Genomic DNA, 19,407 nt, shown 5'->3' with positions numbered 1-19,407 from the left:
GTTTCATCTGGGCAATGTCAGGGTTGAGGAACAGCCAGTGCTTTTTCCTAGGCTCATATTGGCTGTGCCCACGTGGGTTGTCCAGTGCCCACCACTGCTACCACCACCATAATCAGGGTGTAAATGGGGCTTGCCTGACCCCAATTTTCTTCATTTGTGACCACATGTCATGGTCTTAGCCCTTTAAAGATAAATTAAGTCTGTCATAATTTCTGAAAAAAATTCTTAGAGGTGAGGTGAGGTTGGTTAACACGAAAATGGCAACAGAATTTTCTTTTATCTTCTCATTCTGATGTGTTTTTCAGCCACTTCTTTAAGCCTCTCATGTGATGTGATAATGCTTTATTTTACATTTTGTTTGTCAAGAGGGTTTGATCAGACGCAAGGGAGTCTGCCCCAGATGGGAAGCTGGAGCTGCTAGCCTCCCTTGCCCTGCCCCTGCTGGGGGAATAGCCATGATGAGGCTGCCTAATAGGGCTGGTTTGACCTGAGCAAGTGACCTTAGCAAGGGGTGGAGGGGTGCACTGAAGAAGGCTGGCCTACAGCTGGGATCGAGGGGCGTGACCACACTGCAGAAATGGAACCCTCCGCCCAGGGCACACGAGAAAACCAAACTGCAGGAGGAAGGAGGAAGGGACACGTGTGAACACATGAGGACTCACAAGGCATCCCAGACATGGAAGGGCAGTACTGGGGACCACAGGTGACCTGCAGCCAGGCACCCAGCGCAGAGAGCATCGTGGCAGAGCAGGTGATTCTGAGCCAGACTCAGGCGTGTGGAACACTGTGGGAGGAGCTATACCAAAGCAATTCTTTCCATCAGTGTATCTTCATATGTACACATCCTCTTTAAGAGGAAGATCTACCCCATCATCTGGTGGCTGTTCCAGGATGGCTTCTGCCGAAAGATACCTTCATTGTAGGCTACACCCACTCCCACTTCACAGTGGCCAACAATCCGCATGCAGAGTGAGCCATTCATCAAAGCTACCCCAGAGAAGGAGCCCAAGCTGGAGGAGTTCTTTGCCCACAACTCCTACATGGCCAGCCAGTATGATGACGTGGCTTCTTAGGAGCTCCTCAACACTGGCATGAATGCCCTCCACCAGGGCCCACAAGCCAATGCCTCTTCTACCTGGCCTTGTCCCCCAGCGGCTAAGGGACCGTCACCAAGAACATCCATGACACCTGCGTGAGCCAGACAGAACTGTATCATCATAGAGAAGCTCTTTGGGAGGGACCTGCAGATTTCCAACCAGCAGTTTGACCATGCAGCCTCCCTGTTTTGTGAGAGCCAGATCTACTGCATCGACCACTACCTGGGCAAGGAGGTGGTCCAGAACCTCATGGTGCTGAGGTTTTGTCAACAGGATCTTCAGGCCCCATCTGGAACTGTGACAACATTGCCTGCATGGAGCCTTCAAGGAGCCATTTGGCACTGAGGGCCGGTGGAGCTACTTCAGTGAATTTGGGATCATCTGGGAGGTGATGCAAAATCCCCTCCTCCAGATCCTGTTTCTGGTGGCCATGGAGAAGCCCGCCTCCACCAATTCACATGACATCCATGATGATAAAGTCAAGGTGTTGAAATGTATCTCAAAGGTGCAGGTGAACAATGTGGTCCTGAGCCAATACATGGAGAACCCCACCAAAGAAGGTGAGGCCACCAGAGGGTACCGGAGGACCGCAGGGTGCCCCGTGGGTCCACCACTGACACCTTTGCGGCTTTTATATTCTCTGTGGGGAATGAGAGGTGGGACAGGCTGCCCTTCATACTGTGCTGGGGCAGAGCCCTGAATTAACACAAGACTGAAGTGTGTCTGCAGTTCCTAAACGTGACTGGTGATGTCTTCTAGCAGCAATGCAAACACAATGAACTGGTAATCCGTGTGCAGCCCAAGGAGGCCGTGTATGCCAAGGTGATGACTAAGAAGCCTGGCATGTTCTTCAACCCTGAGGAGTCAGAGCTGGACCTGACCTCCAGGAACAGATACAAGAACGTGAAGCTCCCTGATGCATATGAGCACGCCTCATCCTGGACGTCTTCAGTGGAAGCCAGATGCACTTTGTGCACAGTGACGAGCTCCAGCAGGCCGGGCACATCTTTACCCCACTGCTGCACCAGATCGATCTCAAGACTCTCCAGCCCATCTCCTATATCTATGGTAGCCCAGGCCCCACAGAGGCCGATGAGCTGATGAAGAAAGTGGGCTTCCAGTACAAAGGGACCGACAAGTGGGTGAACGCCACATGCTCTGAGCGCTGCGCACCTGGTTCCCACCCCAACCTACCTTGGCCTGTCTCTCTGTCCTTCCCACTGTCAGACCCCATTTCAGGAGGACTTTGGGACCATAACCCTCAGCCTTACAATACTGGCTCTGGGCTCTGGCCATGCTATGCTATGGCTGCCTTGGGCCCAGTTACATTCTTCAACCACGAGCGCTGGAGAATCACACTGTGACCATCCCCAGCGACCAGTGAGCCAGCTTCTGTCCACAAAACTGAGTCCCAGTGGAAGGAAAAAGAGTGGCTCTTTGTCTGTCCTGGCTCCTTCCAGATGACTGGAGTTAGAGGCCCATAGGGAGGGGCAGTGAGAGGCCTCAGTGGGCCATAGCTATCAGCAGGCTCCTCGGAACTCAGGAGGAAGGCCCAGTTGCTTCTTCACCAGCCTCAGTGCCATTCGATATTCCTGGTCACCCCTGGAAGGAACTTTCAGGCTGCCCAGCACCCGCCCCCAATGTCTTGGCTTCCTCAAATGTCCCCCTCGAATGTCCTCCCCACTGGAAACAAGCAGTAGGTGGGATGCCCCACCTCAGTCCCCTGTCATTAAACCAGCAAATAGGAATTTTAAAAAAGTATTTGATCATATGTCAGTGCCCTGGATTGAGAGGCTAAATCTTACATCCAGGGATTGAGAGAGAAGGAGGGAAGGACAGAAGTAAGAATGTGTGTATTATAACATGGATGGACCTAGAGGGCATTATGCTAAGTGAAGAGAAATCCTGCATGATAGCACTTATATGTGGAATCTAAAAAAGAAAACAAATGAACAAACATAATCAGTCATAGATACAGAAAACAGGTGGTTGCTAAGAGGGAAGGGGCTTGGGGAGAGGAGAGAAATAAATGAGGGAGATTGAGGTACTAACTTTCAGTTAACAAATTAATCACAGGTATGAAATGTAGTGTGGGGTATATAGACAATAACTATGTAATACTGTTGTGACAGATGACAGCTAGACTTACCATAGTGATCTTTTTGAAATGTATAGAAATCAAATCACTTTTGTGTAACAGGAACTAACATAGTGTTGTGGGTCAGTTACACTGCAGAAACAAACAAGTTCATAGAAAAAGAAATCAGGTTTGTGATCACCAGAGGCCAAGGTGGGTTGGAGGGAGATCATCTGAAGGCAATCAAAAAGTGTGAACTCTGAGTTTTAAGTACTTAGTAGGGATATAATGTGTTGTGCAGCGTGACAAGATAACACTACTATACAATGTAAGTCAAAGTTGTTAAGAGTAAATCGTAAAAGCTCTAATCACAAGGAAAAAAACTGTCTTTAATGTGTCTATAAGAAATGGTAGATGTTTACTAAACCCATTGTGATCATCATTTCATAATCTATATAAGTCAAATCATTATGTTGTGTACCTTATATGTTGTGTGTCAATTATATCTCAATAAAACTGGGCAGGGGGGGATATGTTTTACAAGGAGGCTATTCCTTATTCCGAATGCTAGAATCATCAAAGAGTCTGCAATATTTATTACAGCTGAGATAAGTCATTCTATACTTCCAAAAAAAAAAAAAAAATCAAAGGAAAGGATGGTGGGTCACAATCACAAAGACTTTTCAGTGACTCATTGTACTGTTTCTATAATTACCCTGTCCCTTAGGTTTGTCCTTCCTGCTCAATCCTTCTTTCCCCCTAGGAGGGGTATCATTTAGGAAGATTAATTCAGTCCTGCTGGGCATAGCATCAACTTCAAAATAGAACACTAATTTATACATATATGTAACATTCATTTGGAGGTTGATCACACAATTTGTTTGTGGCCACACAGTATCCTAAGTCTTTCAAATTTTTAAGAATTTTGAATTTATTAGTATAATACAGCTTTTCTTCTAATGCCATAGAAAATGGAATTTCATATTTTCCAGATGTTGTCAGGGCAATTTGAAAAATGATTCAGTGAATTAAAGTTGTAGTAGAGACTTAATTAAACTGTAGAACAATTATTTTGAGTAAGAGCATGAATATTCAGCCTGTTTTATTACTTTTATTTTTCTGAGGGTCAGGGATAACCAATTGCCAGTTTATATGTATCTGCAAGCATGAAACGAGAACAAAATAAAACCTGAAAGAGTAAATGAGTGTTAAATGCTTTATCTTAGAATATTGTCTATATGGTCATGTTGTAATGGTAATTCTGATGTGGGACTAATTTCATGATTCAGATGGGATACTTGAAGTTTAATCAGCATAAATGGTGTGTGGCCTATTATTTCCTCTAAGTAGAAAACAACTTTTCTGTGCAAAGTGCTGTAATTCTTCAGTTATTTTCCAGTTCAAGGTTAACCTTAGGATTTACATCTTTGCTGTTTTACTGTTCTTTAGGCATATTCAAAACATGAGTGAGATCAAGACTGATGTCGGACGAGCTCGAGCATGGATAAGATTGTCTCTAGAAAAGAAGCTCTTGTCCCAGCATCTCAAGCAGTTGCTCTCTAATCAGCTGCTCACAAAGTAAGAGGTGGCCTCAAGGCATTTCTGTTTCCATGATCTGTGTGCTTACAAAATAAACTGCATAGACTGACAGGCTGCCTTCTTCAGCATGAGCTGTTCACTCCTGTGCACATGCTCTCTTCTTTCTAACAGGCACATGTTTCAGAAACTCTGTGTCATGACCTCCTATTTGATTATATATGGGAGGGTACAGATTTCATAGCCAGAGGCAGATGGTGCTACCTTTTTCAGAAAAAAAAAGCTGAGTAGTCCCACAGGTTGATGGTAACATCCAAAAAGTGAAAGTCGCTCAGTCATGTCCAACTCTTTGCAACCTCATGGACTATACAGTCCATGGAATTCTCCAGGCCAGAATACTGGAATGGGTAGTCTTTCCCTTCTCCAGGGGATCTTCCCAACCAAGGGATTGAACCCAGTTTTCCCACATTGCAGGCAGATTCTTTACCAGCTGAGCCACAGGGAAGCTTTACCAGCTGAACCACAAGGGAAATATCCAAAAGATGGGTTGAATTTATGTAAACCTTGTATCATATTGTGAAGATCACAACAAAACCAGGAGTAGCAAAAAAATTAAAAGGTCCACAGTAAAGAGCTTCTCTGAGAGTCTTACCAGTACTTACATTTAGTAGTGTAGAGCCAGTAAACCAGTCAAGTGCATATTAGTTAATTATTAACTGTTTTGATTGATTCCCTTTACTCCATCAGAAACCTTGGATGAAATGCATCATCCAGATAATACGTATAGTAGAATTAATTTGAAAATTAAGGGCTTTGGGGTTCTCTAGAGCAAAGGCATGCAAAGGATTCAGCAAAGACCTCAAACACGACTGTTTTGGAATCCCACCATAACCCAGTTCTTTTTGTGATTTTAAATTTGTGTGTATCACTGTCGAGTTAGTTATCCCTTGGAGCATTTTAGGATGAGTCTTAATACCCAAAGAATGGGTTAGATAAAGAGTACCTGATGTGAAGTACAGCCTGTGAACCTGACCTTCTCTTAAAACTGACTACCTTATCCCTGCTGATAAGTCTTCTGCCCTTTGTGGCCAAAGTACAAAGCAGAAAATGATAATCGTTTAAAAATCTTACTACATAAATGTAACTACTAAGTATCTTACATGTTTTCTATTGTACTTTCTTCTATGCACATTCTCTTAGTTAAGATTATACTGTATTTGCAATTCAGCTCACCCTTTTTTCAGGTTTGTATTATACCATAACATTTTATATGTCATAAAGTCTCTGAAATCTGAATGGCTGTGTTCAAATACTGCCTTTACTGTTCACTATTTGAATGGCCTTAGGCAAGATCCTTAACTTCATTTTATCACTTTTCCTTATCTATAAAAGGAGAATGCTAATAGACTTACCTCTCCTGTGATCACAAGGACTAGATATATTAATAACTATGAAATACTTGGGAAATGCTTAAATGTAAGTGCTTAATAAAAAGTTACTGTTTTAGGGAGCAGTAGTTTTTTTCTTACTCAGTTAAAATTCAATCCTTACTTGAAATGAAACATCTGAAACACAGAGTGGTTTAAATTTTCCAGAAAGATAATCTTCCAAACGCTATAATATAGATGATTATAACTAGTCGATATTTTTAAAAATTTATCTTTAGTGAATGTAATGTCCTTCAGCCATGGGATGAGAAAAAAAAATCCACCATAGGCTATTAATAGCAGATGTGAGGAATAGTAGTTTTGTTATTGTTAAAACTCTTCTTAAACTTTTTTTTTTAACAAATTTTTAACAATTTGTTTTTAGCTGCACTGAGTCTTCATCCTGCATGCTGGCTTTCTCTGGTTGCCACGAGCAGGGGGCTTCTCTGCAGTTGGGGTCCGTGGGCTTCTCCCTGCTGTTGCTTCTCTTGTTGCGGCTTACAGGCTCTAGAGCTCAGGCTCAGTAGGTGTGGTGCCTGGGCTTAGTTGTGCCGTAACATGTGATATCTTCTCAGACCCAGGGATTGAAGCTGTGTTCCCTGCGTTGGCAGGGGGATTCTTATCCATTGTATCACTAGGAAAGTCCTAAACTTTATTTTAAATTAGTATACTATGATATATTGAGTTAGCCAAAAAGTTTGTTTGGTTTTTCTGTACCATCCTTTGGAAAAACCTGAATGAACTTTTTGGCCAACTCAGTATTTTTTATTTTTTACAAATAATATTCAAGTGGTCATTTGTGAGTAAATCTTTGCCATTTCATATTATATCCTTAGGACTGAGTCCTTAAAATAAAATTAATAAGTCAAAGAATAATTATTTTTTAATTACTTAAATATTACCAATAAATTGCTTTTCTGAAATTTTCGGAAGATTGTAACTTTCTGTTATTCATTGCCACCCCTCACACCCCCATCAGTACTGATCATTAATTTTAAATCTATTACTTTGATAGACAAAATGAATTCACAGGAGGTTGTTTCTTTAATTACTAAGTAGGTTAAAATATTAATGTATATACATTGATTTTTATGAATTGTTCTTTCTAGATTGAAGTTTCTACTTATAGTTTGTCTAAGAAGAAGTATTTTTTTAGCAGAAGACATAAGAAAAAATACACTATACTATTACTTTGTGTTTGTCTTATCCTTTCCTAGGAAGCTTTATAAACGTTATGCTTTTCTCCGTTGTGAAGAAGAAAGAGAACAGTTTCTTTACCATCTTCTTTCCCTCAATGCTGTGGACTATTTCTGCTTCACCAGTGTCTTCACCACTATCAGTAAGTCTGGAGAAGTGAATGTTAAGTGAAGTGCTGCTCAGATGACTAATGGAATAAGAGTTTATATTTTTAAAAGTGAGACATACCACAGTTCAGTGAGGCAGACACTGTAACATCCACCCCTCCCCCCCACCCTCCCTGCCCTACCCCATCTCCATTTAGCAATAAAGGTTATGCCCCAGCAGCCCCACCTCCTGAAGACAACCCTCGGCTGTTGGAGGAATGTCTCACCAAAGAAAATGACCTTCCCTGAGGCTGTCCGTCTTACTAAAGCCAGTCAGGATCCCTGCCTGATCCCTGGGCTGCCCCAGAACTCATTGTGATATCAGCTGAGGACTCACCGCATCAGAGCTCAGTTTCTGCCTCAACCCACCCTTTCTTCCTCACATCTTGAACCCAGAAGCAGCATTCTTCATGCTAATTTCTGACTCAGAGTCTGCTTACCAAAGAAACCCCTCCTGCGGTAGGAAATGGGGTGGATGTAAAGACGAATCTTTTATTGAACAAACATTGCAGTGTCTTATCTGAAACCCATAAATTCAAAGAATCAGTATATGATAATAATAAACATGTAACTGAACAGCCATGAAATTAAAAGATGCTTGCTCCTTGAAGAAAAGCTATTACCAACCTAGACAGCATATTAAAAAGCAGAGATATTACTTTGCCAACAAAGGTCTGTCAGTCAAAGTAATGGTTTTTCCAGTGGTCATGTGTGGATATGAAAGTTGGACCATAGAGAAAGCTGAGCACTGAATTGATGCTTTAGGACCGTGGTGAAGACTCTTGAGAGTCCCTGGGACTGCAAGGAGATCAAACCAGTCAACCCTAAAGGAAATCAGTCCTGAATATTCATCGGAAGGACTGATGCTAAAGCTGAAACTCAATACTTTGGCCACCTGTTGTGAAGAACTGACTCACTGGAAAAGACCCTAGTGCTGGGAAAGATTGAAGGCAGGAGGAAAAGGGGACGACAGAGGATGAAATGGTTGGATGGCACCACCAACTCGATGGACATGAGTTTGAGCAAGCTCCAGGAGTTGGTAATGGACAGGGAAGCCTGGTGTGCTGCAGTCCATGAGGTTGCAAAAGTTGGACAGGACTAAGCAACTGAACTGAACTCATATTAAACTTTGATGATTCAGAAAGACTTCAGAATCTTGCTGAATGTTGCAGATGTTAATGACCCAGATAACCACGATGGTGTGGTCACTTACCTAGAGCTAGACATCCTGGAGTGTGAAATCAAGTGGGCCTTAGGAAATGTGACTACAAACAAAGCTAGTGGAGGTGATGGAATTCCAGCTGAGCTATTTCGGATCCTAAAGGATGATGCTTTGAAAGTGCTGCATTCAATATGCCAACAAATTCAAAAAATTCTGTAGCAGCCACAAAACTGGAAAAGGTCCATTTTCATTCCAACCCCAAAGAATAGCAGTGCCAAAGAATGTTCAAACTACCATACAATTGCACTCATTTCGAATACTAGTAAGGTGATGCTCAAAATCCTTCGAGCTAGACTTCAACAGTACGTGAACTGCGAACTTCTAGATGTACAAGCTGGGTTTAGAAAAGGCAGAGGAACCAGAGATCAAATTGCCATAGAGAAAGCTGGATTATAGAGAAAGCAAAGGAATTTAAAAAAAAAAAAAGAAAATCTACTTCTGCTTCACTGACTACACTAAAGCCTTTGTGTAGATCACAACAAACTGTGGAAAATTCTTCAAGAGATGGGAAGGCCAGACCACCTTACTTGTCTCCTGAGAAACCTGTATGTGGCTCAAGAAGCAACAGTTAGAAACTTACATGGAACAACTGACTGGTTTAAAATTGGGAAAGAAGTAAGACAAGGTTGTAAATTGTCACTCTGTTTATTTAACTTCTATAACTTCTTGTATAGAAGTTAATGCCTGACTGGATGAATAAGCTGGAATCAAGATTGCCAGGAGAAATATCAATAAACTCAAGATATGCAGATGATACCACTCTAATGGCAGAAAGTAAAGTTAATCTAAAGAGCCTCTTGATGAAGGTGAAAGAGGAGAGTGAAAAAGCTGTCTTAAAACTCAGCATTCAAAAAACTAAAATCATGGCATCTAGTCCCATCACTTCATGGCAAATACAAGGGGGAAAAGTGGAAGCAATGACAGATTTTATTTTCTTGGGTTCCAAAATCACTGAGAACAGTGAATACAGCCATGAAATTAAAGTGCTTGCTCCATGAAAGGAGAGCTCTGACAAACGTAGACAGCGTATTCAAAAGCAGAGACATCACTTTGCTGACAAAGGTCCGTATACTCAAAGCTATGGTTTTTCCAGTAGTCATGTATAGATGTGAGAGTTGGACCGTAAAGAAGGCTGAGCACCAAGGAACTGATGCTTTCAAATTGTGGTGTTAAGAAGACTCTTGAGAGTCCCTTGGACTGCAAGGAGATCAAACCAGTTAATATAAAGGAAATTGGCCTTGAATATTCACTGCAAGGACTAATGCTGAAGTTGAAACTCCAATACTTTGGCCACTTGATGCAGAGTCAGCTCATTGGAAAAGACCCTGATGCTGGGAAAGATTGAAGTCAAAAGCAAAATGAGGATGTGGTGGTTAAATAGCTTCACTGATTCTGAATGCTAATGGACATGAATTTGAGCAAACTCTGGGAGATGGTGAAGGACAGGGAAACCTGACATGCTACGGTCCATGGGGGTCAAAAAGAGTCAGACACAGATGTGTTTTTGATAAACTAAATTATCGCATTTATTCTGTTGCATTGGTCCCCTTCCCTACTTTGGAGAATTTTTACTTGTATCAGTTAGGAGTTATTTTCAGTTGCAAATATCAGAAAACAATGGTTTAAACAAATCGGTAGTTTTGTTTTTCTTACACAGTGAGAGTCTTGAGGTAGGCAGTCCGCAGTGCTATCACGGACCCAGCTCTGTGACAGTCGTCAGTGTGTGCTAATCACCTACCTCATGGTCACAAGGTGGCTGTTCTCAGTCTACCCTCCAGCCTGAAGAAGGAAGCAGTGCCAAGGAAGAGGGATCAGAATCTGTGCCAGAAAAACATAGTTTTCTAAGAAATTTCAATAAATATAACCAGTATTTCACTGGGCAGAGTTGTGTAGGTTTTGGTCTTCTAAGGCTCTGGTAGAGGCAGACAAGGAAAATGGAGTTAGAATGGTTATTAGGCTAAGCTGTAATATCTGTCAAGATAGTGTTAGTTAATTAGAAGCTAAGGTGTTATATACAATTTTGAAAGAGAAGAAATTGCAGAGGGAGTTAGGACTCCTAAGCTCCTCCCCATATCTGCAGATTTCTCTTTTATCCATGTAACTCTTACAACTAGGGAATTGAAATACTTCATGAAATAAATATTCTGAGTTTAATAATACTACTCTTTTTCTGCTTTATGAAATCATTGTTGTGTATCTGTGAGCCCTTTGCAGCCAACAGAACTGCTGACCCTAAACAAGCCTTTTTCTGCAGCTTTTCTAATCCTGTCAGTGAAAGTAGCCTGTCAGTGAAAGTAGCCTCTGGCACCTAAAATAACATCTTGCACTAACCTCTTCTGCTTTCAGTTTCAAAAATCATTTGATTCTCATGATTATTAAGCCATGAAAATATGGCCTTTTTCTCTGACATTTTCCTTTCCTTCAGCCAAAATGAAAGAACAGAAAGAGGGTTTATTCAGTCAACAGAAAGAAAGTCCTGTATGTAAAATTAGAGAAATGAACCACTTATTCCATTCATTTTGCTCGTCTAAGAGCACCCTAAAACATGAACCCCTATTGTGAGGTAGTATCTGAGCCCCTTGTCCAGTGACTGTTTTTAATCCTACGTGTAGTTCTTTCAAAGAGGACTTTTTAATAGTTCTGTTGTGACTGGATAAAGAGAATACCAACCAAAATATTGATTCTACCCTGCTTTTTTTAAAAAAAGTATGGCTCTGAGGGATAAAAATATGCTAATGTGTTTGAGCCGTCCTCATTTTTTCAAGGAAAGTGGAATGCCTGTGGTTTCCATGTTTGAGCAAAGGATGGTGTTTGGCCAGTGACATCTAGTGGCCTGCCTTTGAAGAGCCTTCAAAGGGAACGATTTCACACATTCCTTTCCGCATCCTGATTCTCTCCCTGAGGCACCTCTTGCCCTAGAGCCCCCTTTCCAAGTTGTAGCTAGTAGACTTCATATTACAACTAGAATGGAGGTGCTGTTGCTTATTGGCTTTGCGTATGGGACTGTTAACACTGGGATGAGAAAGTTCTGAAGTGCAGTGCTGTGAAGCATTGCCCAAGAAAATCAGCAACAAGCAGATACTATGCTAGTAGTCACCTACCACCTTCTTTATATGAAGCCATGCCAGTAACCATGCTCATTTGTACTCCATTTTGGAACAAAATGAATAAAAACATCAAAGCAATGAAACTACTACACAGTCACTGTTTATGTCCTCAGGTATTCTGGTGCTAATGCCTGACATTGTTTATAAAATGTAGTGCTGATGATAAGTATGCCATGTTATGGGTTTGAGAGTTGGACCACAAGAAGGCTGAGTGCTGAAGAATTGGTGCTTTCAAATTGTGGTGCTGGAAAAGACTCTTGAGAGTCCCTTGGACTGCATGGAGATCAAATCAGTCAATCCTAAAGGGAATCAACCCTGAATATTTATTGAAAGGACTGTTGCTGCAGCTGAAGCTCCAATACTTTGGCCACATCATGTGAATAGCCAACTCATTGAAAAAGACCCTGATACTGAGAAAGATTGAAGGCAAAAGGATAAGAGGGCAACAGAGGTTGAGATGGTTAGATAGTTATCACCGACTCAATGTTTAAGAATTTGAGCAAACTCCAGGTAATAGTGAAGGACAGAGGAGCCTGGTGTGCTGCAGTCCATGGGGGTTGCAAAGAGTCGGATAGAATTTAGCAACTCAACAACAACAATGCCATGTATACATAATGATGTGTAAGTATGGAAACTAATAGACGTATTGGGACTTGTGGCTTGTAAACCAGACCTCATCTTTCTAGACTAGAGGAGGTTATGATCTCATCCTGTTGCTTAAGTACATCTTGATAGATCATTAAAAAACAAATTATCTGTGAAAGCCAACAGAATTCTGAATATATATTTGTTTTCTTCAGGAGAACTTCATTGTAATTTTGTATTAATTTCAGCATTTTTCTTTCAGTGATTCCATATAGGTCAGTGATCATTCCCATCAAAAAGCTGAGCAACGCGATCATCACGTCGAACCCTTGGATCTGTGTATCAGGAGAATTAGGAGACACGGGAGTAATGCAGATTCCCAAAAACCTCCTCGAAATGACTTTTGAAGTAGGTTCAGTTAATTGCTTTCTTAGCACAAAGTGTTATACATAATTCTACACAATGCCAGTTTCAATTTTTCATTTTTCTCTGAGTCAAATAATACAAAGGGGTAATTAAGCATGCAGGATCATTTAGGGGATTATATACCTAAAGTCTTGAACACATGAATTTGTTTTGCATTTTTATTGTTACTTTAATTGTTAAGCTGTGTATTTCTACTTGTAGTGGTGCACTGTGGGGCTTTGCCAGGTCCTTTTCCATAATTCCCAAAGCGTGTTGTAGAACCTGGCATGTAGAGAACATTCAGGTGAATGCTTTCCCCACAGTGGTTCTCCTCCAAACTGTAAATTCACCCTGCCTGAACCTGGACAAAGGGAACGGGAGCTGCTGTTCATGCTTTGGCCTTTAGACCACATGGTGATATTTATAAAGTGATCTTGTGAAAATACCTCTCACTATGATAGTCAGTTTTCAGGTCTTACCTGGTAAGGTAGTCCCATACTTTTGAGCCCACATGCTGGTTGATCCTGACATGCAAAAAGGAGACAAACACCTGTTCTCCTTTCAGAAGGGAAGTGGTACTAACTGAATGTTCTGTTCCTGGGGTCTAGGAATGGCAGTTTCCACTCAGAGTCATGACACTGCCCAAGAGCTTATTTTGACACTATCTATCCAGTGGGCTCACAGCTATCTGTATATAAAAGATTAAAATCCTTGGCTTTTCTTTGACTACCAAGTACAGAGCATAAACTGCATCATAAGTCCCATCATTGCTGTTTCCAGACTCTCACATCTGCCTGATTCATTCCATCTCTGCTGCCACAACTAATTCAAGATGCCCTCCCCCATCCCCTAGATGGCTGTAATTCAAAGATCTCAAGTGCTTTGAGAACTCATAGCTTTGAGGTTCCCAGCTATACATAGTCAGTTGGGGTCTGTGATCTTTCATCAGAATTTCTAAGTCAGAATTTTGTTGACATTTATTTTTACCATTTCTATTATCATCACTTTCTTTTGTACTCTGCACAAAGGGTCAGGAACGATGCTGATAATTATGCTTTTTTTTTTTAACAGTAGCTTCAGAGACTTCTAGATGATGTTTGAGGTCAATTCTACCTTAGTATTTATTAAAGCAGGAAAAGTTGGTGATATTTTATGTCTATAATTATTTTTCTGACCTCTCTATAACTAAATAGCATCCTTTCCCAGTTTTTGGAATTCTTCTCATCCTTCAAAGGAACAAATCTACTGACTCGGTGATGTTTCTGGATTCTCCAGTTGGAAATCATTGTTCCTTCCCAAGTGTTCTTCAAGCACCTATTTACATATCTACTCTCAGACATTGTGTCATCCCTCTCATTTAATAATGTTCCTAACCAACAAATAAAAATAAATGGAAAAATAAATAAATAAATAATGTTCCTATGTCTCCTGTCTCATTAGAAGGGATCTATTTGGATATTTTTCTCTAGTGCACGGCAGAATACATTATGCAGAGTCCTCTGCACTTGTAAATTGTTTGGAACCACTACTAAAGCTGAGAGGTGGCAGGAAAAGATCAGGAACTGAGTACCCTGTGGTCCTGTCCCTACAGTGCCAGAACCTGGGGAAGCTGACGACTGTCCAGATTGGTCACGATAACTCAGGACTGTTAGCCAAATGGCTAGTGGATTGTGTCATGGTCAGAAATGAAATCACAGGACACACATATAGGTAAGTAAATGTCCTTGGGAGTTCAGATTTGTTTTAATATTTTTAGACAAGAAAAAGTTTGAGAATTATTTTCATTCTAAAGCTTTCCCACTGCCTTTTGAATTTTACTTTAGTTTTTTGGGTTGTCTTGTTTATGTAACAACAAAGTTCTGTTATTTTGTTCCAAATACAAAATTGCCCCCAAAATACTTCTCAAAAAGACTGATTGTGTTTGCTGCTAACACTTAGTCCACAAATGTTGAAAAAGATTGGAACTCTGATAAGAAAAGAAAAAAAAAGAAGCTTAAAATAATGTCAGTAAGACAAAAGGCTCTTTTGGACACTCCTGCACTCTTTGCAGCCAGCACTCCTCTTTGAGGACATTCTCCTCTTTTTTCCTGGAACTTAACTCCCACATTAATATCTAGTTTGAAGATACTCCTGTTGAAACTAACTACAGAATTTTGATGTAGATGTATGAGAAAATATTTAAAAGTTAACTTGATAATAATTTATGGCTATACAAGAGAGAATTTATTTTTCAGAGATTCACTGAAGTAATTAGTAAAATGTCCTGATGTGTGTAATTTACTTTAAAATACTTTTAACAAAAAACAAAAATGAAGCATATGGGAGAATGTTAATATCTAAGTCATAAGAACATGGGTGTCTATTTTTTTGTCTTCTTTTTTAAGTGTTTGCAATTTTTCATAATGAAAAAAATCACCCACAGGCTGATCACCCACTTAAATAATGGGTTTCACCCTTGGTGCCTTTTAAAAGTTCTGATTAAAGTGAGTGAAATATTGGCGATTCTGAAGTTTATTTCTGTCCCGCCAGGTTCCCATGCGGGCGGTGGCTGGGAAAAGGCATTGATGATGGAAGCCTGGAGAGAATTCTCATTGGAGAATTGATGACATCAGCAGCCGATGAGGATCTAGTAAAGCAGTGTCGGACTCCACCCCAGCAGAAATCACCCACTGTGGCCAGGAGACTGAGCATCACATCATTGACAGGAAAAACTACCAGTAATTAGTAGTTTGTTTATTTTCCAATGTGTCTTAGATGTATTAGGCATCATGTGGCCATTTCATAGAAAACTGTTGTGTTAAATGAATTATGGTAAGGAGATTAAAAAGAAAGCTGAGGAAAATTAATTTGTGAGAAAGACTTTAGAGTGGAGAGAGAAAAGGGGGGAAATACGGCAGGATAATTACAAATAATTAAAAGCCTGAAGAATTTAGATGTTAAAATCCAATAAAAAAAAAACCCACCTGCTCTGTTTTAGTTATGCTCTGAAAGTATGAATATTTTGCCTGAAACTTCAAGGAAGAATAAGGACAGTTGTAGAACTCTCATATCTAGTTATCCAAAGCCCCTTTTTCTAAGGGGAATTTTAAAAATTTCACTCCCCACCCCACCCCCAAACTTCCTATAGAAGTGACAAAATACATAAAAAAGTGACTTCTACAGATAGGATCCTGTGTTCACATGCCATTTTTAATAGCACATAAACTTCTAGTTTATACTAATGTGGTCTTTAGTCTCCCAAGAGTATCAAATTTTAATCCCTGAGATATGTAAATGTTACTTTATTTAGAAAAAGGATCTTTGCAAATATGAGTAAGTTAAGGATCTTGAGATAGGGAAATTATCTGGGTTATCCAGGTGGACCCTAAATGCAATTACATGTATTGCTATAAGAGAGAGGCAAAAGGAAATTAGACACACAGAGAAGACAATAGAGAGATGGAGGCAGAGACTGGAGTGATGTGGGCACAAGCCAAGGAATGCCACCTGGGCTTGAAGAGGCATTCAAGAGGAGCAACTTCTTCCATTGAGCCTCCTGAGGAAGCACAGCCCTGTCCACAGCTTGATTTCTACCCATTGATACTGATTTCTGACTTCTCCCTCTGGAATTGTGAGAGAAGAAATTTCTCCTTTTTTTAAGTTACTAAATTTGTGGTCATCTATTACAGGAGCCACAGAAAACTAAAGAGACAGTGAAGTGGTTTTATTTCAGTTCATTGACAATAACCATGAGTTATTGGAGGTACCTTATTAATAAGAGGTACCTAAGAGGTCCTTAGTTAACAAAGCAATTTCCTTAGATATTATTATTCTATATCCATTTGTTAGCATATGGTGATATATTAACTATTAGAATGATATAGTCTTTAACAATCTCCCTTATTCTTTAATAAATGATCCCCTTAATCCATAATTCTTTTCTGCCTCTAGAAGTAAACTTAATACCACACATACACTAGAATAGCTAAAAAGAGGATAGACAACAGTGAATACGCATATATTACAATGGGAATGCAAAAGGAAAAACCATTTGGCAATTTCTTATAAAGATATATACATGTACTAACCATACACTTCACCCAGAAATCTCAAACTAGATGTCTGTATCCTAGAGAAATGAATGCATATAGCTATACCAAGACTCATACTCCTATTTTGCAAGCAGCTTTATTCATAATAGCCAGAATGGAAACACCCGCAATATCCACCAGCTGGTAAGTGGATAAGCATATAGTGATATATCTAGTCAGTGGGATACTATTCAGCAATACTGTTGATATAGCTAACATCATGGATGAATCAAAAGGATTGTGCCAGGTGAGAAAAAGTAGACATTATACAATTCTATTTATTAAATTCTAGAAAAGGCTATATAATAATGATGGAAAGCAGAACAGTAGTTGACAGGGGTTACGAGGTTACAAGCTGGGGAAGGGAATTGACTGAAAAGGGGAAGAGTGGAACTTTTGGGGGTTGATGGAAATCTTCTGTATTTTGATTATAGTGGTTACATGTCTATACATTCTGCCAAAACTCATCAAATTACATACTTAAAATTGGTGACTATAGTTACAGATTTTGAGTGGTAAGGCTGGGATTTGAGTCTTGGGGGTCTCTTAGATTATTTTCCATTCTGTCAATATGCCTCATTTTACCAAACTGGCAAGGCAGGTTTCATGGAACCCTGACAAGGCAGCCTGCCCTGGTGAAGTGTTTCCTGCACAGGCAGGCACAGTTGATGTCCTGTAGTACTTGGTTTATTTTCCTTGCCTGAAATTTCTGCCATTGTTCATTATTTTTTAGAACCCAACGCAGGACAGATCCAAGAAGGAATTGGAGAAGCTGTGAACAACATTGTGAAACATTTCCACAAACCTGAAAAAGAGGTATGATGGGCTATGAAACTTACTATGGTGGGATTTTAAAGCCGCTTTTATACACGATACATAAGGCAACAAAAAGGTGCTTTAATTGTCAAGCTTCCTAATAGCTGCAAAAACATGCTTCATGGCTACCCTCAGCACTGTTCCTCTACTGTTTCTCTTCAACATCAACGCAGGAGCTTATTCTCTGGCACTGTGTGTTACTCTTCACAGAGAGGAAGCCTCACTGTGTTGCTGTGTGGAGAGAGTGGCTTAGTTGCAGCACTTGAGCAAGTTTTCCACCATGGCTTCAAATCAGCTCGCATCTTTCACAAGAATGTCTTCATCTGGGACTTCATAGGTAAATTAAAGCTGGTGTACATTGTCGTGAGGTCATTGAAATGTGTCTTAGAAAACTCAAAAAACCCAAGAATTTGAGCAAATAAGGGTTAGTGATAAGGGTATATGTTTTTCAAAGTAAATATCAAATAAGCAGTGTCTGTGCTTTTCATTCAGTCAGCAAATATATCTGTGTGTGTGTGTGTGTTCACAATATTCTAAACTATTTTAGATGCTCAAGGTATACACTTCAAGTTAAAAGTAAGCAAGACACAGAAATTCCTATGGTTGACAAACTTAGAATCTTTGTGGGGTCAGGAGGGCAAACAGTGCACAAACTCATAACAGATATGTAATTTATCTGATATGTTGGAAGGTCATCATTGATGCTGACAAAAATGGAGCAAGGCAAAAGGAAACGGAGTGGGAGTACTCTTAATTAGGAAGGTATAGACCTTGTTGATAAGGTACTGTTGAGCAGACACGTGAGGAACTGAGCCTTGTGAATGCCAGGAGGAGAGCACCGCAGGCTGAGGCAAGTGCCCTGCCAGAGCAGGGTGGCGCTGTGCTTGGCTTTCTGTAGAGCAGCAAGGAGGTGAGTGTGACTGGAACAGAGTGAGGGAGAGAGGGCGGGTATTTGGAGAGAGGATTTTTATTGCAGAGCCAGGTTGTGGAGGGCCTTCTAGGTCTTTGGAAGCAGTTGGTCTTTATCCTGAATGGAATGGGAAGACTTGGAGATAAGGTGTGCTTAGTCACTCAGGCGTGTTCAGCTCCTTTGCAACCCCATGGACTGTAGCCCACCAGGCTTCTCTCTTCATGGGGATTGGACTCTCCAGGCAAGAATACTCGAGTGGGTTGCCATGCTCTTCTCTAGGGGATCTTCCCAACCCAGGGTTCAAACCCAGGTCTCCCGCATTACAGGTGTACTCTTTACTGTCTGAGCTACCAGGGAGCTGAGGAATATGATATAATTTGTGTTTTAAAAAGATTACTCTAATTCTGTGCTATCCAGTATGGCAACCAGTAGCCACATGTGGCTATTTAGATTCAGTTCAGTTCAGTTCAGTTACTCAGTCGTGTCCGATTCTTTGCGACCCCATGAATCACAGCACGCCAAGCCCCCCTGTCCATCACCAACTCCCGGAGTTTACTCAAACTCACGTCCATCGAGTTGGTGATGCCATCCAGCCATCTCATCCTCTGTCGTCTCCTTCTCCTCCTGCCCCCAATCCCTCCCAGCATCAGGGTCTTTTCCAAATTTTAAATTTACTCCCTCAGTCGTACTGGCCCTACAAGGGGCTGTAGAATTGGACCTTGAAGATATAGAATGTTTCCATCTTCAGGAAAGTTTGATTAGAATGTGGTTCTCTAGCTCCCCAAACTTTGTATTCTTTATTTTGCTATGCA

The 19,407-nt window shown here is 40.7% G+C and overlaps 1 protein-coding gene, 1 long non-coding RNA gene and 1 pseudogene across 7 annotated transcripts in view; 2 read left to right on the top strand and 1 right to left on the bottom strand.

The window, feature by feature from the left end:
* The window catches only part of LOC122423219, a 42,216-nt gene that overhangs the window by 652 nt on the left and 22,157 nt on the right, over nucleotides 1-19,407 (bottom strand). The window contains exon 2 of the long non-coding RNA XR_006264107.1: nucleotides 10,441-10,520. This is a non-coding gene — a long non-coding RNA (uncharacterized LOC122423219). The remainder of the gene's footprint in view (nucleotides 1-10,440; nucleotides 10,521-19,407) is intronic.
* DENND5B (DENN domain containing 5B) overlaps nucleotides 1-19,407 on the top strand; it is a 213,413-nt gene that overhangs the window by 186,791 nt on the left and 7,215 nt on the right. For all 6 annotated transcript variants that reach the window (XM_043439977.1, XM_043439981.1, XM_043439976.1 and 3 more), the window contains 7 exons: nucleotides 4,624-4,752; nucleotides 7,355-7,476; nucleotides 12,657-12,802; nucleotides 14,391-14,509; nucleotides 15,329-15,516; nucleotides 17,603-17,685; nucleotides 17,896-18,022. In XM_043439977.1, coding sequence (XP_043295912.1) covers nucleotides 4,624-4,752; nucleotides 7,355-7,476; nucleotides 12,657-12,802; nucleotides 14,391-14,509; nucleotides 15,329-15,516; nucleotides 17,603-17,685; nucleotides 17,896-18,022 — 914 coding nt within the window. The remainder of the gene's footprint in view (nucleotides 1-4,623; nucleotides 4,753-7,354; nucleotides 7,477-12,656; nucleotides 12,803-14,390; nucleotides 14,510-15,328; nucleotides 15,517-17,602; nucleotides 17,686-17,895; nucleotides 18,023-19,407) is intronic.
* LOC122423217 lies at nucleotides 409-4,613 on the top strand (annotated as a pseudogene).

The sequence above is a fragment of the Cervus canadensis genome, chromosome 21 (assembly GCF_019320065.1).
Source record: "Cervus canadensis isolate Bull #8, Minnesota chromosome 21, ASM1932006v1, whole genome shotgun sequence".
In the NCBI taxonomy this organism is placed as follows: Eukaryota; Metazoa; Chordata; class Mammalia; order Artiodactyla; family Cervidae; genus Cervus; species Cervus canadensis.
The sequence above is the reverse complement of the archived record's forward strand: the minus strand, read 5'-3'. Positions and strand labels throughout refer to the sequence as shown.